We start from the raw sequence: 22,500 nt of genomic DNA, 5'->3' as shown, positions 1-22,500 counted from the left end.
AATACTAACACTACAGTGAGAAAGAGAGAGAAAGAAAGAAAGAAAGAAAGAAAGAAAGCGAGCGAGCACAGCCCCCTGAACACATTGTCTGAGTGGTGACATGTTCCGCTCCTGTCGTGTCTGAACCGTTCGCTTTCTTATCTGTTTGAGGGTCACTGTAGCACCTCATCAAGACGAAAATGGATCTCAGAGGGAGAAGCTCACAGAGAGAGGCGCGCGAGAGAGAGAGGTAGAGAACTCTAACAAAAGCAGGGGGTGGGGGGGGGGGGGGGGGGGGGGGGGAGAGTGAAAAGAAAATGTGTTTCATCAGCTTCCACAAAAGCAAGGTGCCTACTCAGAGCGGGGCATCATTACGCACATTGTCTGAAAAATCATCTTCGCTGGCGCAGTCATGAATAACTCACAATGACCAAACGAGGCACTCTTAGGGAGTCTAACTATCAAGGGAGTGGGTTTAGATGTGGTTGGCTGATCCCAGACTTGAGCTAGCAAGAGCAACTACCCGAATGCACAAGGCAAGAATGACTCAAGAACAAAAGAATGTGCTGCTCAGTTCTGGGCCCCATCTTGGATTTATGCCATCTTACTTCCATCACTTGCTGAGCTTCAGGGGACGGAGTGTAAGAAACAAATTTCTTTTTCTGTGCCTTATGTTTGTCTGCAGAGCAATGCACACTTACTGCTCACACACTCGCATTAACATATCAGCACAGGCGACACCAGACCGTGTAACATCCTCCATACCACATGATGTTTCACTTGAAAGAGAACAAAGAGATAGGTCCTTACCAGGTGGACGCTGTCCTTGTCCTGGAAGGCATGCTGGAGTTGAGGGATCCAGGGGCTGGAGTTGAGAGCAAGGATTGTCTTCTCTTCTTCAAAGAAAGCCACCTAGAGGATAACAGGGCAGATTCATCGTTGATAGAAAATTCCAGACTTCCAAACAAAAATCATGGCTCAAACTCCTAGGGAGACCAAAAGCTTACAGAAACTTTTTTTCCAGAGTTCGAGATGTGTTGCCAGACTTACGTTTTCCTGACTGCGCAAACTTTTCTTATCCATGACCTTCATGGCATAGATGTCCCCAGTGGCTTTCTCCCGGACCACCTGCACTTCGGCGAAGTGACCCCGCCCCACAACACCACGCACCTCAAAGTCACCTGGGCCTGGCTGAAGCTCACGCAGCTCCGTCACCACATCAGAGACTGTTTACACAATAGACAGTTATTCAATAAATCCAAAACTAGTATCCATTCACAAAATACAACAGAAGAACAAAGAGACATATAATAATTGTGTTTATATCTATTTTTGATGTATGCATTAGGTGGGGTAAAAAAGAAATGTGAAGCTCACATTTATTGACAAATTTTGCGACATGTTTGATCTTCATGAGCTCAGGAGAGCTGCACTCCTGGTACAGAAGAAGCAGCGCTTCCATCAGCCCCTCGCGGGTAACACTGCATCCAGAGGGGGCCTGGATGCTACTCCTTCCCTGTGGGTGAGACACAAGTGACAGGGGGAGGACAAGTTAGATTACACTGGACTGGAAATTTGACACTTAACCCAGCAGGAAACATAACCATAAAAGGATCCCTGGGCAGTTATAAACCCGGTAATTATGGATTTTTTATTTTTTTTTACATTTGGTCCCAAGCCAAGAGAAAATTAGTCATCTAACGGATGGTGAACTACTGTGTAGTCAAAAAGCTGGTTGTATATCAGGTGTCAGCGTCTATCAAAGAATTAAAATAGTGAAAAACATCATTTAAAAATCTCGCTGGCAGGTAGCCACACGCCATCAACAACACCTGCACAATCAACTAGGTGGGACATTTCAGCTACCAGCATTGATGCGACATTTGTCAACGACAGCCCTAAAATCACTGGTTGCGATTGACACTTACCTGTAACAGGTGATTGAGGCGAGAGCAGCGACTGGTGATGGGGTCCAGTGTGGCAAGTTCTTTAACACTGCCATGTCCTCCGTATTTGAACTTCAACATGACTTTAAAATCTGCCAACATTACACCAAAAATAAGTTACCTCATTATCAGCTTAAACCCCGAAACATCGTATTGTCAAAAGTAACTCCAAGAACCTAGAGAAAAACGAATATAAATGAGCCAGTGAGGCATAATACAAGGACCATTTTCATGGCTAACGGTCACCTAGCGTTAGCCAAATAACTAAAGCTGGGCTAAAGCTATCTAGTGCGAACCCCAATGAAGGTGACGGTGTAAACGTTATTATTAGCTGGTTCTCGGAGTACCTAAACAAAGACGCTAGGAGTGCAAAAGAAAACAACAGGAAGATATGATAGAGTATATGTTGCCTGTCATAAATGCTGATAAAGACTCACTAGCAAATTGACGTTAGCCACTAAAAATAACTGTAGCGTCCAAAGTCATTGTGCCCTTTTTCACCGCCTTGTCTTAAACAAAGCCAGAAAAAATGAACAAGAAATACGAGACTCACCAAACGTTTACATACAGCGTCAATTAAAACTTTAAAAGACGAGTAAAAGTAATACAACCTGCAAAGAAAACATTACTGACAAGTGAAATCGTTGTAGGACTTCCGGGTAACTTTCAAATTTTGCGCGTTCTGTCTCACAGCTCATTGGCTCTACAAATGACGTAGTCCGAAGGAACGACCGTCCCTCACATAAACATCAGAATCAGAATCAGAATCAGAATCAAGTTTATAAGAATCATGTTTATTGGCCAAGTACATTTTCATATACATTTTTTTCCTGAGTTTAGTTGCTCTCAATGTACTTAAACTGAAAATATGCATACTAATATAACATACTAATAACTCCCCTCTCCCTTAAAGATTATCAGTGTTATGTTTGTCCACAAGTTTTAAGTAGTTGTGAGTTGTGTTCTAATCTTCACTTTTCATTGTTCCATCCATCCATCTTGTGACATAATAAAAGTATGCAACACGGCTGTTCTCACCTTCCATCTAGTGTATCGTGGAGAAAGTGCTTGCGCACTGTAAAACAATGTTTTGAAACCCACAGAGCTCATTGTCTTGATGAAACTCTGAGGCCACCTGGAAGCAAAATAGCTGAAAACGGAAAAATATGCACAAACAATTAAATTCTGTCCTTTCCTGTGACAGGAAGCAGGTCAGTGTTTTTGGGGGAGGTCAATGCATTGTTCCTGTCCGATGTGCTTCGTGTCAAGAGATGTGTAGTGGTCTAGTGGAGTACTGAAAAGACAAAAAATAGTGAACTTGAAAAATGTCATCTGCATCCCTAGAAGCTGGCATCAGTTATCTAAGCCAACAATAAGCGAAGAAATAAAGAAACAGGGACAGAGACAGGGTTCAGTTGCCTGGATCAAAACGGGCACAAAACTGTTTTGTTCAATTGTGTCTTTAGTACCATGCTACCCTATCATTGCACAAATGCCTGAACTTCAGTACTCCTGTAATGGGCTTTTACAGGGACAGGGAACTGAAACCCCACTGGGTGCACTGTCGAGCACAGTCGGAGGCTGATCTACAGTCTACATGCCCCTTGCAGCAGGGTTGGATATGGCTCCTGTTGCATTGTCATTGTGCAGCATATAATATAGGTCATAATGTCACAGCACAGCATATAATATAGGTCATAATGTCACAGCACAGCATATAATATAGGTCATAATGTCACAGCACAGCTGAGCTGCCTTTCCGCTTCTCTTTTGGGCATCTCCACAACAGCTCTGCGTGACACACATTTCTAACGAGGCAGAATATGAGAAAACATAAAACAACCACAGCTAATTCTCACTTCCTATCACAGGAGGAAATATAAAAGTATGTTAGGTCCTTCATTTTTTGAGGATCCAACCGGCTATTCACACCTCATTAAGTGTGATTTATTTATGTATTTATTTATTTATTTATCATATATTGTTTCAGAGAACAAAATGAAAAATAAAAAAACATCTAAAAAGATCTAAATCCGAGTTTCAACTGCGCACCCCTGAACCGTTTGTTATATCCCACGCGCTGATAATGTATTCATGGCGACAGATGGTAGAACTGGAGAGCAGGACCCCAGGTCAAGGCAACAGCAGGACAAACAAATGGGGACAGTGGGAGATGAAACATGAGACATGATTAATATATTACTACATAATTACTGTTACAGACTGTACAAGGACACTTCAGAGCTCCTCCTTAAAATGGCACTGGCACACAATTAAGCAGCATCACATGTCTGTGTATGTTAGAGAATATTATAGGTTATGTAAACTACAGGTTCCCACTGATTGCATACTAATACTGACTGCACCAGCTGCTGGGTTATAATAGATCTTCTGTTTACGGTGACATTTCAACAGGGGTTTACAGCAGTTATCTGCATTCAGGACCTATGCTTCTCAAAAAAAACATTTGCAAAAATTTGGTGGAAGTTTAACACACCCAACAAAAGACACAAATGATCTTTCATTTGAGCACTGTTACTTTGTCCAATGCTGTTGGATATGAATATCTATAATCCCAATGTTGGTACTGTGCTCCTTGTTTTTGCAGATGCAAAAATAAATCCAGGCCTTGTACTCCAGGCTTTGTATGGTATAGCCCCCTCGTGTGGCCACTGGTCAGTATTACATTCTCAAGGAGATCCAGACACACTAATTCCATACATTATATTTCAAGAAAATCAAACATAAATCCATTCTCTTAAAATGTTTATTATTGATTAGATTCATGATGGGGCGACAATGACTTGAGTGGCAACATTTCATCTTTCCAGTGTACACCAGAACAGTACATAAACACATATAAAAACACACAAAATAGACGCATATATTGGTGTCTATGTACACTCATGCGTGTTTGTATATGTGTCATCTTTGCATATGGATGTGCACACATTGTGTGGCAACACTGATATGCACACACATAAATAAACAGGACGATGATCTTTCAAAGTTGTATTCTAGTAAATAAGCAAATTTTTTTTCTGGCTCTCCTCTCTCCTGGGTTTGTGAAGGTGGCTGTCTGAACAGGGAAGATTAGAGCTCTATTCGCCAGGCTCTGGGAAGTGACGGGGAACTCATAAAAGTCAACCTCCCAAGCTTTGTTCCATCACTCTGCAGCTCTTAGCATTTGAGCTGTCAAACCTACAACACACTTCCGTTCAAAGTGCTGGATTTAACTCTTCATTGTTCAGATAAGTCATTTTGCTCAACATCAACCACTCCTGCATGTTCTGCATGGAGAAGCTTTCTTGCTGTTTTTTTGTTTTGGCCGCTGTGGTTGGCGGGATGTCCGCCTGTGCTCCTCCAGTATTGGCACACGCCATTGGCTGGCCTGGTCGTCAATCCGCCTGTGCTCCTCCATTATTGGCACACGCCATTGGCTGGCCTGGTCGTCAATCCGCCTGTGCTCCTCCATTATTGGCACACGCCATTGGCTGGCCTGGTCGTCAATACGCCTGTGCTCCTCCAGTATTGGCACACGCCGTTGGCTGGCCTGGTCGTCAATCAGCGGCCTGCTCTAAAAACATACTGATGCCTCAAGACTCCGATGGCTGTGCACAACATTACCCATCCCCATGGCAGCTGTTAAGACTACACAGTGCAGTCATGGCAACTGTTAAGACAACACAGTGCAGTCAGAGCCTGTGAAACTATAGGCCTGGTCCCAAACACCCAAACAACCGTCCTAAAACTGAATCAGTCACAGTGGGCTCTCCCTCCCAGAGTAAGTGCTGGTGGTTTTGGGGCTCAGCTTCTATGGCCTCGGAGCCTGTGTGAAGCCAGATTATGGCATACAGGTCTGACTGGCACACATCTGTGTATGTATAACTGTATGCTAGGGAGTCTGTGTGTGTGTGTGTGTTTGTGAGAGAGTTTGAGTGTGTGTGTGTGTCTGATGGGAGATTAATTGGGCATGAGGCTTCTAAGTTAATAATGACGGCCCAAAAGGTTTTACGCTTCTCTTCAATCTTGTGAGCCCATCCCCTGAACACATGCCTATCGCCATGTCTGTGCCTGCCTCACATCAGCAGAACCCCAACCTCCCTACCCCACCCAAACTCGGCTAACCAGCGCTAACGTATTTACCACAGAGAACCACGGCTCTGCTACCGTTCTGCTTCCTGTTAGAACCTGTGCTCTTTGAACACAGAGATGTCCAGTGCTGTTAACGCTGCTTATGAGATTGCAGGTCCAGTTGCAGGTCCAGTTGTCTTGGGTTCTGACGCTTCTCTATTGGTTCACAGGTCCAATTCTGTGGCAGTGGTCCAAGACCAACACTTTTTTTCATCTCTAAGCACATTTGTCTATTTTGATTGCTTTTTTTTTTGTTTGCTTTTTTACAGTGGTGTAGTTTGTTAGTAAAAAAATACAAATTTACAAAAAAGAAAAGATAGAACAAAAAAAAGGCATAACTTTCTCTCTGAGAGATTGGCAGGGAGAGTGGGGGACAAGGGGGTGGAGTGAGATTGGTCCATGGTGGCCACTTGGAGTTTGTCTTCATGGAAAGTGTAAAAATCACAAATCACAGGGGGATAGCAAAACTAGCGACATGACTGGGGCTCCAGTAATAAAACATTGAGAGGTGGGAGAATGGCATTTCTTTTCTTCGTTGATTTCTTGTTGGCAGTGCTATTGGATCCATTTTGCTGATATGAATTCTGACTCAATTTTTTTCTTTTCAGCGTGCCATCGTGCTCTTCATACTTGTTTGTAACAGCTCGGTCTGCTGTTCGACATAGTTGACCTGGATCACGGACGTCTCTGCGAAGGAACTCTTCCATTTAGAGGGAAAACAAAACAAAACTAAATCTAAAATGAGCTTTAGGCCAGAAGTCTTAAATTCTCCTATTAACAGGGAGAGAGAAGATGGGGCATCATGTCGTAAAGCAGGGTGGGGGGTGGGGGGGGATGTCTGAACGCTAATGCAAGAACAGAAAAAATATATAATTTTTTTTCATCTCCATAAAAATCTGACGGTTGCTGCAGCAGTGGTCTCCCTGGAGAGGGGGAGCTGTGCCGTTTGTCTCCGTCCTGATTAAAAACTGTACATTTGAGTTTGGACATTAAGATCCCAAAAATTCATGATTCTTTTTTTTTTTCTCTTTTTTTTGGATTAAATCTCTAAATAGATATATTTCTTATCTTTTTCACTGGGTGGAGTCCATCTTGGGGTGTTGGCGTTAGGTTATTCTCTCCTGGTCTCTCTCCCTGTCAGTTCAATAGTGACTGTCATTTGTTGTTTTTGTGGTGTGTGTGTGTGTGTGTGTGTGTGTGTGTGTGTGTGTGTGTGTGTGTGTGTTTCCGTGTGTATATGTGCGTGGGTGATAAGAGTGTGTGATAAGGGTCCAGTCTGTCAGCAGCACTTTTTCTTGCGTTTGCTGTTCTTGCCGAGCTTCACCACTTCGCTCTGCTGCTGCTGCTGTTGCTTGGCGACAGACTCCTTCCGGCATTTCAGCACTAGCTCCGTGATGCAGTTAAACATCTGTATGGTGCCATCAGGACACATCCACACACACACACACACACACACACACACACACACACAGACACACAAGAAAGCAGGAGTTAGGCTTCTTGATCAAACCGTAAATATAAAATGCGAAATTACTTGCCGTCACTTACTGACAAACACTGCCAGGCTTTGATTCCTGCTTTATGCTGGAAACACTACAACTTTGTCCCACTAAGCTTTTACATTTTGAAAGGTGTACAGTTCCGCTTCAAGAGGCTGCAAATGTGTCAATGGCCAGTTACTTTAGGAGGCAGTCTACACTGTGTTAACACTGCAGGGTAAGCCAAACGATACTGTATTTTTTTTTGCAGTAATTGTATGTTTTTGTATGCGTCTCCTTGTACATATCTTAAATGTTTTTATTTGAGAACAGTCACCATGAGAGGTGATATTAAATCAAGCCCTCTTATCTCTGTCCTCTGCTGGTCTGAGGTCAGCCTTTAGATTCTGCTTCTGATTGTTTGTGTTAAGGGGAGCTGACCTTACAGCAGTAGTGTAAGGGCAGAGATATACACCGGTCTATCCATCTAACCTCTCACCTTCCTACTGACTAGAGAGGACATGACTGCGTTGCGACCTTTCGTGTATGACATGTGACCTTCCCTAAGGTCTCCCCCACTCAGCCTGCACACCCCCCATGTCTATCAATGAGACTTACATCCTCTACGTTGATGTTCTCCTTGGCGCTGGTCTCGAACAGCCTGATGTCCATCTGCTCAGCAAACTTCTGCGCATCTGCCGTCTCCACCACTTTGGAGTTAGGGTCGTCATTTTTGTTGCCCACTAAAAACAAATCATAATAATTGAAACGTGTTTTGGAGTTGGACAGTAAGCATGTTGATTACGTTTTATTTCATGAAATACCTGCATCTCTGACTTAATAGTGTACATCCTTATTTGCGCGAACTGAATCACCTCAATGCGATGTATGAATGATGAATTGCACGATGTCAACATTCAAATCAAAGCTAAAATGGCAGGTAGTGATTTTATTACGTCTCAATTGACAGTTTTCGAGTGAGGAAAGGAAGCAAATGAGCCAGGGAAATATAGAAATGAACATGTAACGTAAAGACAGGTGTACAAGTTAAATTAATGTGCACAAATAACCTATACGACTCAACTTGACTCAACTTATAAAGTGACAGTACTTGTTGCCTGGCAACACTTGACGCCGAAAACATAGGTTTAGGGCAATTTTTTGGGGAGGAGGATGAATGGAGAAAATCGAAAATAGGTGTTTAAAAATAGTGTTTGTTAAAAGCCAACACCACAGCTCGGCAAGCGGACGAATTGCACATGTACAACAGTGTCATTATTTTTAAAGAATACCACAGGCACAAGGGAACCTACCTAGTATTCGACAGACATCATCACAGTTCTGGTTGATTTCGTGGAGCCACCTCTTGACGTTGACGAATGACTCTGCGCTGGAGACGTCATACACCACGATCACCCCGTGCGTCCCCCTGTAGTATCTGCACAGGAAGGGGAAATGGAGTTAACAGAGGCTGATGTTGCCTGTCTTTGCTTTGTGTCTGTGGCGTTTGTTGGCTCCAGACTAGCAACCTGTGAGAGGAAGTGGTTTAGTGTGCCTTTCTGTAAAAGTGTGTGTGTGTCTCAATGTGTGTGTGTGTGTGCGCACAGAGGCCTGACCCGAAGCCACATCAGTTTCTGAGTAAATAAGCAACCGCACACTCTCTCTGACAGGAAGCTGTCGTCTGAGGTGACCGGACACGCCCTCTGTCGTCCAAATGCATAGTAGGCCATGGCTGTTGGCGAGAGTGGTAGGCGAAACCAGTTCTTAGGAAGTCTATTCTCTCTCTAATTGCTCCACATCCAAGACTTCAAAAGCTGCAACTCACTGATCGGAACAATCCCAAGAACTCAACCAAAAGTCCTGAATGAATGTAGAAATTAATTTGCAAACACCATTATATCAACTGACAGAAGGAAATGGAAAGCCTCAGGTAAGCCACACCCACACAGACCATATTCCAAGTCCAGACCGGGGCTTATTTTTCTCCCTGGTACCTCTCACACAAGAGAGCTTGCAAAGAGTAGCTCAGCCAGTCTGAAATTCACTTACTCCTAATGAGACACCACACCGCACAGCTGCAGTTTACCATCAGGCCTCATCAACAAGCAGCAACAACAACAACGCACGGGTCTGTCAGCCGCAGAGTTCTGCCCTGAAACAGGCCTGTGCAGACACCCAAACCATCACAGTGCAAAAGTCAGCCTGGTTTTAGACATGGGCACATTACTATAACTGCAGCCATATTAGTTACAAATTATATTATAACTGAATGATTAAAAGCGTTTGATTCATGATCTTCTCCTGCAAAGTCTCAATAGGTGTTAAGGTGTTCCTGTGATTAATTGGTTTTCAACTCAAACAAACTATTTCAACCCAATCAAACTATTTCTCCTTCTGAACCTCTAATAATAAAGACAGGTGTTCCTCAAGGATCCATTTGTGAAAAAAGCTTTACTGGGCAAATTACCACAGTGCATGTCTAGCCTGCTAACCTATAGCTGACATTACCCAGTAGCTATAACACCAGATCACCAGAGAAAAATATCCTCATGGTCTCAACAACCCAAACAGAGCTGGGCAAATCTGCCTTTTGCTTTTATGCACCGCAAGCTTGGAATGAACTGCAAGGCATACTTAACTTGGAATCTTTACCTTCTCTTGACACTTTTTTATAAATCTGTTTTTAAAGAACAATGTTTTTATTTTAACATGTGCCTTTACCTTCCATGATTGTTTTAGTTCCTGGTCCCTGTCTGTTGTATGTTGTTGTTATGTTATCTGTCTCCGTTAGTACTTTAATATGAAACCTATTTTATCTAATTTTGCTGCCCATATCGACAAGGACTCTCAATGGGACCTCCCCGCCTAAATATAGGATTAATAATATAAAAAGCAACACTTTTAATGTATTGATTGATTTCACTCAATCTGTGTGAAGAAATCCTACAAAACAACGACACGTCAAACTGGACTCAGAGCCGTTGTTCTGTCCATGATTCTGAGCGGCACTCTATGCCCTGGGTGCAAATCTGACACAGATTACATCTTGCTATTCACGGCACAGTATGACGGGCATGATGGGAGTCCTGTCTGCTGCCCAATAGTGAGTACATCCATATCCACATCCACATCCACATCCACGTGACAGCTGTCTGCTGCCCAATAGTGAGTACATCCATATCCACATCCACATCCACATCCACGTGACAGCTAGGGGTGTGTTCAAAATATCGATACGGGGATACATCGTCGCGGGCCTCTTTACGATGCGTGTATCGATACGGAGGCGTCAGTATCGATACTTCACGTGCAACAAAAAAAAAAAAATTTTTTTTTTTTTTTTTTTGTCTGTTTCTTTGTATATGATGTGTATATCGTATCGTATCGCGACCCCTGTATCGGGATGCGTATCGTATCGCGAGGTGGTTGGCGATACCCACTCCTAGTGACAGCTGTCTGCTGTCCAATAGTGAGGACATCCATATCCACATCCACATCCACATCCACATCCACATCCACATCCACGTGACAGCTGTCTGCTGCCCAATAGTGAGTACATCCATATCCACATCCACATCCACATCCACATCCACATCCACATCCACATCCACATCCACGTGACAGCTGTCTGCTGCCCAATAGTGAGTACATCCATATCCACATCCACGTGACAGCTGTCTGCTGTCCAATAGTGAGGACATCCACATCCCCATGACAGCTCAACACTCAACCCCCCCACTCATCTCTACTTTGATCAAACGTCAACTCAAAGTTATGTCCACTGTCGGGTTCAAAGATGAGCTCTGTATTCTTGCTCAACATGTGACAAAGATGAAATTATTTGACTAGACGCACGTAATGTGTAGGGATGAAGGGCGTATGTGTTAGGCAGCCCGTGCGTACTGCTGTACAGATTTAACTACAAACCCCAGAATACAACATCACACAGGCTGAGGAACGTGATATGCAGTGGTGGTACGCAGCACCTTGAAAAAGGAAATGTGCGACTGAGCAGAGATGGCATGTTCCTAATTGAAAGCGTGCTGCGAATGCTGTGTGGCGGATGGCTGTTTCAGTGGACAGTGGAGCACAGTAGAGCAAAGATCTAAAGACATCTAGTTTAAGTAGTATAATAAAAAAAGAACAGTCTACTGACAAAAAATGCCATATTTAGGCAACTTATGCAATTAGTTCAGCAAGTAGTTGAGGAGCTCTTGTATGACTTAGGACAATACTACCCTGGGTGTCGATACCTGTAGCTATTCTAACATATTTAGGAGCACTCCATTAAGGCTACATCACTCCATAAAGGCTACATCACTCCATAAAGGCGTCATCCTCACGGCCATCCCTTTCTCTACACCCCAGAACTGTAGCTGTAACTCAAGAACTCAAAAAGCCCTGACAGACATCAATGGAACCACAATGACAGCCATTGTTCTACTACAGGCTGAAGATGAAAGTAAGTCTTCTCGTATGTCCGTCATAAACACTATCAGCCAGGCCCAAAGGTGTGTTCAAGACAGATAGCCATGACAGATGTAGCCGACGTGGTTCGCTGCTACCCAGAGTGCATTGCTTCTACTCACGTGGAGGTGATGGTGCGGAAGCGCTCCTGCCCAGCTGTGTCCCAGATCTGCAGCTTCACCTTCTCCCCGTTGATCTCCACCGTCCGAATCTTAAAATCCACGCCAATCGTGGTGATGTAGCTACCTAAAGCACAAACACACACTTAGGTCGCGGCTGACAGAGAGCGAGGACACAGGCACCAGACAACACAATGAAAATCAACCCATTAAAACATACAGGTCGTTACAGTATGTATTTATGGCACAGACACATGTTACTATTTTTGTTCTATATTATACCATATATGTACCTTACCAAAGTCATTATCATTTGTGTCATCACATCTCATTTAAGTTCTTTATGAGTAGCCACCATGAGATTTGATCTTAAGATCTTTAGGTAGAGTACCATGCAATGCTGTTCTTGGATTTGTAATGTTGTTCTAGAATACATATTACACAATAACGAGAAATAAATGACTTGCCTGAAAATGTGTTGTCGGCGAATCTAAGCAGCAGACTGCTTTTCCCCACACCTGTGAAACAGAGCAGAGTTGATGGTTGCATGGAAACTACACTAGCGCTGCCAGCATCACACACAGGCGCCAATGCACAGTGGATGCATGTATCAGAGGGTTCACAGTACGCACGCACTGTTGCTGGATTAAACAAAACAAAACACAGACGGACACAATGGTAGGAGTCAACGCCCCGACAAACACTGGCCCCATGTAGTGGCCAAATCAACGCAGCAATCCTAGACAGTCACTTATACGTAGGACAACAACAACACTCCCCTGGCGGTAGCTAGGTTATTCTTTACCAATTATCTATCAAAAGGCAATCAAGTCATACATTTTGACACGAAATAAAAGCATGATAAACCAAAAAAAGATGAAAAACATAATGATAATCTAGACAATTGCGCAAATCTGGCTCTCGAGATTGTTGGCATAAATCAGGCTTGTCAAACTTGAGGATGGCCGGCAGGCAGGCAGATGAATTACTTGTAGCGATAGGAGCTAGCTAGCATAACTGCCGAACTGGCTTAGCTTACCATCGCTAGCTAACGTTAGTAATGTGTATGCAACTATTTTGTGCATTTTTTGTTAGATCGGAATATGCATTTATAGACAATAATGAATTTAAATAATCGGTAGATGGGGGCCTGTTTATATCCCAGTATCGATTTTGGCACCGGTTACGAAGGAGAACAACTTGCTCCCCGCCCTAGAAAGCTATCTATCTTGCTAGCTAACTGGCAGGCTAACTTGTAAGGAAAGTGATAGCAAACCTGGGTAGCAGCAATGCTGGGCTAGACTATTATGTTTTTATGCCAATAAAAAAAAAAAAGACAGAGGACTAAATCAAATATCCCGGTAAAGCAGTATCTGAAAACTAGTAACTTCATGTAAAAAACATGTCAAACATTCGGAAGGCACCATAGCTATCAATACACATTTGTAGCGTTGAGCTATAAAGGCCTATTTCCCGTCTTTTAACCCCGGTCTTTCCTTACCGCTATCGCCGATAATGAGAAGCTTAAAGAGGTAATCGTAGTCTCTCGCCATGGCTATGGTTGGGGTTTCCGACTAGTCGACGTCTCCTGTGTTCCCCCCACTTGATGTTCCAACACACAAATAGAGCCGCCCAGGGATACAGCTAGTTAGCTTCACCCTCCCCCGGCTGAGAGTCAGCTTGACTTCTTTCTCCTGGAATTTCTTCCCTTTGCCGGCGGGTATTTTACAAAGGTATCGTGGGGCTAAGGCAGGATCACACCCATCGACATCACCGATTACAGTTCCTGTGAGCACACAAGCTAGCTGGCTAACCACAGCTGAAATCCCACCCACTCCAATTGCGCGAACATTTTAGACTGCGCATGCGCAGACCTAAATCACAGACATGATTGTCATTCCTGCCTTAACTGAAGCCCTATCCAGGCGAAAACACCGGTACATTTCACAATCCGCGTGTGGTTAGACACTCTACCCAATCTAAAGGTATGTTTCTGAACACAATTTATTTTATATACGTCAACCAGTTCTAAATACATGACTTGGTTGTAAATGCGTTGACAGCAAGACTTGAAACCAAACCTCCATATATAATGGGATATCCCATGTAGACCTTATTCATCACACCAGAGAGAAAACATGGTTATTTCAGATGTTTTTTTATTGGATGACAGACAAGAGATCTGATTTAGTCAAACAGGCCAAAGCCCATGTCATCATCTGATCCCTCCTCGGATTCCTCCTTGGCGGCCTCCTCCGCTGCAGCAGGAGCAGCAGCCACTTCAGCTGCAGCTGCTGGGGCTGCGACTGCGAACGCAGTTGGGTCAGCCAAGAAGGCCTTCACCTAGAAATAAGAAAAGGAAAGGAAAGACATTAGAGATGCGCAAAGCTACATATTAGTGATCCTGCTGACATACATCACTATTAAATGTATGTGTACATGCGTCATTAGAATCCTAAATGTCCCTGGCTGCTATGGGTTCATAGCTGGTGTAAATACCAGTTATGCTTGGTCACTTCTGAATGTACAGCACAAAAAAAAATTGTCCCAAGCGCCTCTAAGCCAAGCCACTTAACGCTAATGTGCTATATTGTCTGAACGTTAGATGATTAAACCAATTCAGACACGTGTTTAAGTGTCTGAATCCAAGCGTCCCTGCCAGTCGTGGGATGCAGACAGACAGGGATAGTAGGAAACCGGTTTCTTTGTGCAGGGGGAACGACAGAGTTAGCACCGAATAGCTAATCCGTAACTTATCCTGCAACTGTCTGACAAACAGTGGAGCAATCGTCAATCAGATATTTTAAAGTTGAAGGCAAGTAACAATTGACTGCTATATTAATTCAACAGCAGAAAATGTCCTTCTGTGCACAAGTTTATTGTGATGCTGCTTTCTAACCTCACCAGCTTAAGACATTTCCCCAAAATCACTTGCTTCCAAAGGCATCAGGACTCCTAAGGTGAACATGATACTAACCTTCTCTGCCAAGGGGAAGGAGATGTCGGTCTCCACAGCAACAGCCAGGACCCTCTTGTAGCCGTTGATGATTGAGTGGGGGATGGATGCAAGTGTGGGGTACCCGATCTGCAGGCACACACTGGCGATGTTCCTCACTCCCTACACAGTTAAGAGAAACAGGGAATTAGAACACAGGTTGTATTGAGCAGTCAAACGCTACAAAAGCATAGCCCCTCAGTGGGTCTCAAAATACACCTCATTTACAGCAATAAGCTACTAAACAAGTCAATCTACACACTTGTGTACCAAATTCTGATGGCATCAAGAGTGTCTGAGCCCAAGCGTCCCTGCCTGCCGTAGAGGTGCAGACAGGCAGGGATAGTAGGAAACAGATTTATGTTTGCAGGGGGAACGACAAAACAGCACTGAACAGTTGCCATGTAGATATCCTGCATTGGTTCATATATGAGAGTCCAGTCACATGGTTTTTAAAATACTGAAGCCAGCAATGAGGTCATCTGGGAAACTAGTACATCACGCCGTGTCCACTCACCTCAAGGAAACGCTGGTGCAGGGCATCCTCTGTGATGTCAAGCACCTCAGGGCTGTACACACTGCCGTTGTCGTACACCTGCTGGATGAGGAGTCCGAACGAGAAGGGCGAGATGTTCAACATGTTGAGCAGTGTGGCCTCACTGGCTCCCACCTTATCTCCAGGCTTGATCAACTGCACGTTGCTCTGTGGGGTAAAGACAAGACAATGAGTGAAGCTCTGACCAAAGCACATCCTGTGGCGTTGCAGATAACTAGGACTACATACGGGGGAATAAGACATCTTCCAGATATGTAAAGATCCTGCTGACTTACATCACTATTAAATGACAATCATTAGAATCCTGGCCGTGGCTGCTATGTGTTCATAGCCGGTGTAAATATCGTTTTGTCGAATTGGTCACTTCTAAATGTACAGCACAGAAAACTATTCAAAGCAAATCTCAGCCAAGTCTAGATTAAGATTAAACCAATTCAGACATGTGTATAAGTGTCTGGGTCCAAGCGTCCCTGGTAGTCGTAGGATGCAGACAGACAGGGATAGTAGGAAACAGATTTCTTTGTGCAGGGGGAACGACAGAGTTAGCACCGAAAAGCTAATCCGTAACTTATCCTGCAACTGTCTGAAAACAGCGGAGCCATCGTCAATCAAGTGCTTTAAAGTTTAAGGCAAGTAACAATGGACTGCTGTATTAATTCGATAGGAGAAAAGGAGCTTATGTGCACAAGTTTCTGATTCTTCAGCATTGTAGATAGCTGGGACTTCACACTGGGCAAGAGCCCTCAAACATACCAAGATTTCAATGGCTCCTCTGGAGATCTTGGTGGTGATACCCAGAGCCTGGAAGAAAGAGGTCTTCTCAGGACCCAGACCAGTGTTCTGGGCTGGCACAGTCACCTCACAGGGGGCAATGGCACCGGCACGAGCAGCAGCTGGAACCTAGACACAAACAATCAGGTGAGCCTACAAGGATCGCCAAAAATGCAGTTTGAAGACAAGGTAGGCAAGATCTGCAGTGATGAATGCAAGTTTGTTAACGTTGTCACTTCTGAATGTACAGGACAATACTGTCCACAGCAAAGCTCAGCCAATTTACTTGAAGCTTAAGTGCGATATCATCCAATATAATTTTAAGAGTATTGAACCATTTCAGACATGTGTACAAGTGTCTGAGCCCAAGCGTCCCTGACAGTCGTAGGATGCAGACGTACAGGGATAGTAGGAAACAGGTTTCTATGTGCAGGGGGAACGACAGAGTTAGCACCAAACAGCTACCCTGTAACTTATCCTGCATCTGTCTTGTCAGAACAGTGGAGCCATCCATCAGATGTTAAGTTTAAGACTGCTAACATTGGCTACTACTAAAGGAATTTACAATGCTGGATAGCTATTGTTAGCTCAGGATAATACCAGTCAGACAGACATCTTGACTAAGGTCATCAGATGCATCATGGGCCTAACAAATGCACCAATTACATGCACTATCATGTAGATGTGTAGACCTACTTTGTTGGACAGCAGCATGTCCCTGATTTCAACAAGGTCCTCCTTGGTGAAGACGAAGCCAACATTTCCTTTGATGTGAGGAAGCAGCCTGACACAGGGAAAGGTCAAAATTAACACCAACCGACCACTAACGTGGCACAGCAAACAATTCAATGCATTCCCACAAATTAAGTGTTTGTAACTAAGCGTCCCTGACAGCTGATGGATGCAGACAGACAGGGATAGTAAGAAACAGATTTTTCTTTCTGCAGGGGGAACGACAGGGTAGCACTTAGCAGCTACTCTGTAACTTATCCTGCACATGTTCATTGACATAGTCCTATGTACACAATTGCGACTTAAGACTTAAAATACTTCATGACTATCAGAAGCCCATTAGGACCATGTCACCACACAAATCACTAACTTCAGATAAAAAAGCTTTTCCAAAGGCAGTGCAAACAGTATAACTGGTTTCATTAGACAAAACGTATGCCATCACTGTAAAGACCTCTTTATAGCAGCTCTTCCACACACCTCTCCAGGGCAGGGTTGTTCTCCAGGTGGCCGCGGATGGCTTTGCGCATCATGGTGTTCTTGCCCATGAGCACAACAGCCTTTCCTCTCAGGGAGAAGCGGATCTGCTGCATCTGCTTTGAGCCGACATTGTCTGCACCCACAATGAAGCATTTGGGGTAGTCATCCAGCAGTTGCTGCCCAGGTGGAAAGAGACGGTTAGTGACACAGCAAACAAGTCAAAGCATTCCAACAACAAAGGGGGAAAAACTATAATAAGTGTTTGTAACTAAGCGTCCCTGTCAGCTGTGGGATGCAGACAGACAGGGATAGTAAGAAACAGATTTTTCTTTCTGCAGGGGGAACGACAGGGTAGCACTTAACAGCTACTCTGTAACTTATCCTGCAAATGAGATCTGAACCGCAATCAAGGCAAGTACTTACGATGATTTTCATAAAATAGTTGGACTTCCACGTGGACCTGTCTTCCCTGGGCATCTTTGCAGTGCTTCCAAGGATCGCTAAAAATGCGGTTTAAAGACAAGGTAGGTAATATCTGCAATGATAAATAGAAGTTTGTTAGTTTAGTCCCTTCTGAATGTACAGCACAATCCACTGTCAAATCTCAACACATTTGGACAAGTGTTCAAGTGTTTGAGTCCAAGCGTCCCTGGCAGTCGTAGGATGAAGACGGACAGGGATAGTAGGAAACGGGTTTCTATTTGCAGGGGGAACGACAGAGTTAGCACCGAACAGCTAATCCGTAACTTATCCTGCAACTGTCTCAGAAATAGAGCAGTGGAGACATTTTATATCAGATGGTTTTAGATAACAATGGACTGCTGTATTTATTCAGCTAACGTTGGCTACTACTTAATGGTACTGCTGGTAAGCTTCCGTTGGCACTGTATCATATCAGTCAGCAAGGCACCCTTGCTAGCGTTAGCTGGCTAACCTTTAAAAATGTTATCCAATCGATCACGTTCACTACTAATGTAAATGCCATTGCATCGTAGCTCCAATAAAACCATACTAATATGATAGCTTAAGTAAAACAGCCGAAAAAAGCAGCTGGCGAATTGACGGAATCAAGAAAAAGACGCGTTACGGAGGACACATGGCGCCACTCGAGCATATGAACATGATGCCGCTGAACAGGCCGTAATATACATTTAAGTCCAGACCGCGCTTAAAACGTTACAGTTTGCGGCCGCTATTAGCACTGGTAAACACAAGCGACTGATATTGCAATACACGGTACTTATATCGACTTAACATGATCAAGGAATTATTTAATATCATTTTTCCTTCGCTCAAATGTGGATCCTCACCTCTCAGCAGGCCGCGTGAAAGAAAGAGAATGAAACAGGAAGAGGAAAAGTCTTATACAGGCAAAGGAACCAATCACAGAAGCGTTGGACAAGTAGAGGCGTCCTGATAACTATTGGTCAATCTCCTTGTCAATCCTTAAACCCGACATGAATAGTCCAGGCAAAGTAGCGTTTTACGACAGACTAATTGAAAAAAAAAAAAAAAATTCAGCATAGACCATTTCAATGAGCCTTTTTTGTATTGCAAGTTGTATTACATTTCTTATGAAATTTATTTGAATATGCAAATGAGCTCCACACTTATTAAATACGTCCTAATTTGCATAGGCATAAACACCATTCAATATATGACAAAGATATCTTCATCCAATCATCCTACTGCCAATGGGTGATGGAAATGCTGCTTTTATAGACTGGCCTCTACCCGGAAAACTGCCTGGCTTAGTACCTGCCAGGGGTATAGTGTTTCTGCCTATGCAAGTGTGGAGCTTATGTGCTTATTCAAATTAATTTCAAAAGAAACTTGTTTTACAGAAAAATACTACTTTTCATGTATACTTTTACTATGTAAAGTTTTATTGTGGTAGGAGTCAAGGAAAAAATAAGCCTATTTGGTTGCATTTTGGGCAAATTCGATTAGCGTACAGCTCATTTGTATATTAAAATTCATTTTCAAAGAAACTTGTAATACAATTTATTTTTTTACTTTCCATGGGTACTTTCATTGTGTAGAGTTTCATTTTGATAGGAGTAAAGGGATTGATTTGAATTCAACATATTTCCTCAACTAGGATTTCATAGGACTTTTAGTATGTTGTCCTGGACACCTCATGTTACTTTGCCTGGACTATGAGTTCTATCAGATGGCTCCTACTGTTGTCACAGCAGTATTCCTACACAAAGTTGTAGTCTGTTTTAGGTTAAAAAACCTTCCCTGTATTTATTCGTTTGTATTCAGATGTGTTTGGTCGTATATCACATAAACTACTGCCAGTCAGGCAATTGCCTATTACATGCTACGGCCTATTGCTAACTAACCAACGCTATATTCCTGACACCTGCCATGAATGTTTTGTTCCAAATACTTGCAGGGTTTAATTTTGGATGAAATCGACCATAAGGAACAGTTGCCAACGTCCTTGCGACTTCTAAGTTAAATGTTATGGTTCTCCTTCTTACCAAGTCTTAGAATTTTAAATACGAAATATATGATGAAGGAAATTATTTATCTATTTGTCTCAGCAAAACTGATTTCACTTCACTTGAAAAAAGAACTCTACACTTGCAACAGTTCTTCTACTGTTCTTTTTGCACACATGCAGAAGTTCTTCTACTGTTGAATGACTTTTTATATTGAGATTTTATCTTGGTTGTAACAACTAGCCACAGACACGGATTAATCTAACATACTTCAAGTCTTGATAAAGAATACAAATTTCCACAAAACAAACAGAAGGCCGTTGGTAACAAAAGCCATGTTAAGGCAAAAAAAAGCATTTGACGAGTCATTATCCAGAGAATAGATTTTCTTTATTGGCATTGATCACATGAAATTTTAAATGCATAAGCTCTCCAGGGTCACACACCCTGTACAGAAATTCAATCAAGATTTATACACAAGTTATCAGAAAACACCAAGCACTGAAACCAATACCAGAAAAGATGGGATCCGACAGAGGTAAAAAGGGGTGGTTCCCTTTGGCTGTATTAATACAATATTTGACAGCGCTGACGGAAAGGACCAAAGGCAGTGATTTCCTCAAACAGCACAGTTGGCAGAGGTAAAAAGAAACGCATGAATCAAGGCAAGGCCCACGACAGCGATAGACTGACAAATAAAATGAAAAAAAAGGAAAAACAAAAAGGTATAAATCAACCCGTGATCACATCCAAGGGCATAAACAGCTGAACATCATTATGAGCCCTAACGCCCCATCCTCATGTGCACCCATTCTCCCTAAGGCACAGCTCCACCTGCTCTCCTGTACATGGCTGCCCCCCTGGATTCCTCCACCCTTCCACTCCCAGAGACAAGATTGCCTGATAAAATCACCAACTAAATGTTATACACAGTCACTGATAAGCAGGATGGCTTGGAAATATCCAGTACTGTGGTCATGTAGCGCAAGATAAGCAGGTTCATATCTAATGTACGATATTGGTTTCTCCCCAACAGATGTTCACTCTGTGGCTTCAGTACTGGAAAGCATGGCGCTGCTCTCGGCCTTTAGTATAAGGAGTGAGCCATATACAACCGGTAGTATTGTGCAAACATCCACATGTCCTGATTCCTATGGAGCTGCCCCTTTGTGTATTTATTCATTCACATACCCAACAAGATTACTCCTCCAGTGACTCATTTAGAAAAGAAAACAGGAACATGAATAATGAGGATAAGATGACTGACTGGGGAGGCCAGGCTCCACGTGTGACATCATAATGGCCTAACCGATCCGCTCACGACGCAAAGAGTGGCAGCCCCTCTCAACTCAACACAGTGTAAAAGACATTGCATTGACATTTTGGCACAAGCATTCGTTTTGTTTCAGTTTTTTTTATCTCCAAAAAAAAAAAGAAACAGCGAATAAAAATAAATCATCTTATACCTCACAAATGTACTAAATATGTATTCATTAAAACCACTTCAATAAATCAATATTTAGTAAATAAATATTTTGATGTTATGGCTCTTGCCCTGCTTGGGGAAGCAAGTTGGGAGCGATCTGTTTGACTAAACAGTAAATGAACATTTATTGTTGAGATTATACATGTTTCACAATTATCCCAATATGCAACATTGTCTCTCGCTACTACAAAAGCCAGGATTAAAGAACAGCACATGATAAAAACTGAAATGATTTCTTTTGAAAAAAAGAAAGAAAGAGAGGACACGGGGGTCCTCTAAACTCTGCTCTCATTTCTAATCCGAGCGATCCAGTTCATAGGTTGCAAAGGTCATAAGGACAGACTGTGAGGGTGGGGCTCAGTGACATATAACCCACGTGTGTGTGTGTGTGTGTGTGTGTGTGTGTGTGTGTGTGTGTGTGTGTGTGTGTGTGTGTGTGTGTGTGTGTGTGTGTATATATATATGAGAGAGAGAGACCGGGTTGAGTGTCCTCTTGGTCTTCCCCATCTCTTAATGCAGAAGCTCGCTCAGAGACCCCAGCTTTTATTTGCATAGGCATAGTTTTCGAGTTCCAGTAGGGGTTTACTGTGTCCGAGTGACTCCTGCCTCGTCATCTGAGAGTATTTCTGTCACCGAATGGCAGCTGTGTGGTGTGGAGTGTCGAAGCAATTGGCAGAAAATCCAGAGACACAGTCGGTATGTATGAAATCACAAACATTATTTTTGTTACAGTGACCAAGTCATCGGTCAGTGTGCTCAAAAGAAAAAAATTGAAAAATGCACCGTCACCCTGTAATTAATCTAATCTATTATTAAAATTATTATTCTTGACTCATTATGGAAACAAATAGACCAAAACATTATAACAGTGGCTACTGTACATGTAAGACATTTCATACTTAACGCT

At 43.0% G+C, this 22,500-nt stretch overlaps 4 protein-coding genes across 4 annotated transcripts in view; all 4 read right to left on the bottom strand.

Annotated features, from left to right (window-relative positions):
• The window catches only part of cita (citron rho-interacting serine/threonine kinase a), a gene marked incomplete at its 5' end in the record, with an annotated part of 76,349 nt that extends 74,343 nt beyond the window's left edge, over positions 1-2,006 (bottom strand). Inside the window, 4 exons of the mRNA XM_080847441.1 lie at positions 790-891; positions 1,030-1,205; positions 1,357-1,495; positions 1,908-2,006. Of these exons, the coding sequence (XP_080703567.1) occupies positions 790-891; positions 1,030-1,205; positions 1,357-1,495; positions 1,908-2,006 (516 nt within the window). The remainder of the gene's footprint in view (positions 1-789; positions 892-1,029; positions 1,206-1,356; positions 1,496-1,907) is intronic.
• A 5,228-nt stretch (positions 2,007-7,234) lies between these two features.
• rab35a (RAB35, member RAS oncogene family a) lies at positions 7,235-13,920 on the bottom strand. Its single transcript, XM_080847061.1, has 6 exons — positions 13,625-13,920; positions 12,587-12,641; positions 12,127-12,246; positions 8,851-8,975; positions 8,156-8,280; positions 7,235-7,467 (listed from the first exon to the last, which is right to left on the bottom strand). Exons 1-6 carry the CDS (start codon positions 13,674-13,676, stop codon positions 7,339-7,341), a joined length of 606 nt encoding a protein of 201 aa, XP_080703187.1. The 5' UTR covers positions 13,677-13,920; the 3' UTR covers positions 7,235-7,338.
• A 345-nt stretch (positions 13,921-14,265) lies between these two features.
• On the bottom strand, positions 14,266-19,017 carry rplp0 (ribosomal protein, large, P0). Its single transcript, XM_080847335.1, has 8 exons — positions 18,968-19,017; positions 18,081-18,192; positions 17,658-17,833; positions 17,142-17,229; positions 16,428-16,574; positions 15,636-15,821; positions 15,101-15,241; positions 14,266-14,466 (listed from the first exon to the last, which is right to left on the bottom strand). The coding sequence occupies exons 2-8, from the start codon at positions 18,132-18,134 to the stop codon at positions 14,311-14,313; spliced, it is 948 nt and encodes a 315-aa protein (XP_080703461.1). The 5' UTR covers positions 18,135-18,192; positions 18,968-19,017; the 3' UTR covers positions 14,266-14,310.
• Positions 19,018-20,486: 1,469 nt separating this feature from the next.
• The window catches only part of pxna (paxillin a), a 52,150-nt gene continuing 50,136 nt past the window's right edge, over positions 20,487-22,500 (bottom strand). The window contains exon 14 of the mRNA XM_080847900.1: positions 20,487-22,500. This exon is cut by the window's right edge and continues 2,306 nt beyond it. The gene's annotated coding sequence lies outside the window, so the exon portion shown is untranslated.

Source organism: Sprattus sprattus (genome assembly GCF_963457725.1).
Source record: "Sprattus sprattus genome assembly, chromosome: 11".
In the NCBI taxonomy this organism is placed as follows: Eukaryota; Metazoa; Chordata; class Actinopteri; order Clupeiformes; family Clupeidae; genus Sprattus; species Sprattus sprattus.
Note: the sequence above shows the minus strand (reverse complement) of the source record. Positions and strands in the feature narration are given on the sequence as shown.

Excerpts from the sequence above, each read along its gene's own strand:
- rab35a (XM_080847061.1), bottom strand. The coding sequence starts at position 13,676 with ATGGCGAGAGACTACGATTACCTCTTTAAGCTTCTCATTATCGGCGAT. Across the intron at positions 12,642-13,624 it reads TCTCATTATCGGCGATAGCG|GTGTGGGGAAAAGCAGTCTG; the intron begins GTAAGGAAAGAC and ends TCTGTTTCACAG. Across the intron at positions 12,247-12,586 it reads GACAACACATTTTCAGGCAA|CTACATCACCACGATTGGCG; the intron begins GTCATTTATTTC and ends TGCTTTAGGTAG.
- rplp0 (XM_080847335.1), bottom strand. The coding sequence starts at position 18,134 with ATGCCCAGGGAAGACAGGTCCACGTGGAAGTCCAACTATTTTATGAAA. Across the intron at positions 17,834-18,080 it reads ACTATTTTATGAAAATCATC|CAACTGCTGGATGACTACCC; the intron begins GTAAGTACTTGC and ends CCACCTGGGCAG. Across the intron at positions 17,230-17,657 it reads AACAACCCTGCCCTGGAGAG|GCTGCTTCCTCACATCAAAG; the intron begins GTGTGTGGAAGA and ends TCCCTGTGTCAG.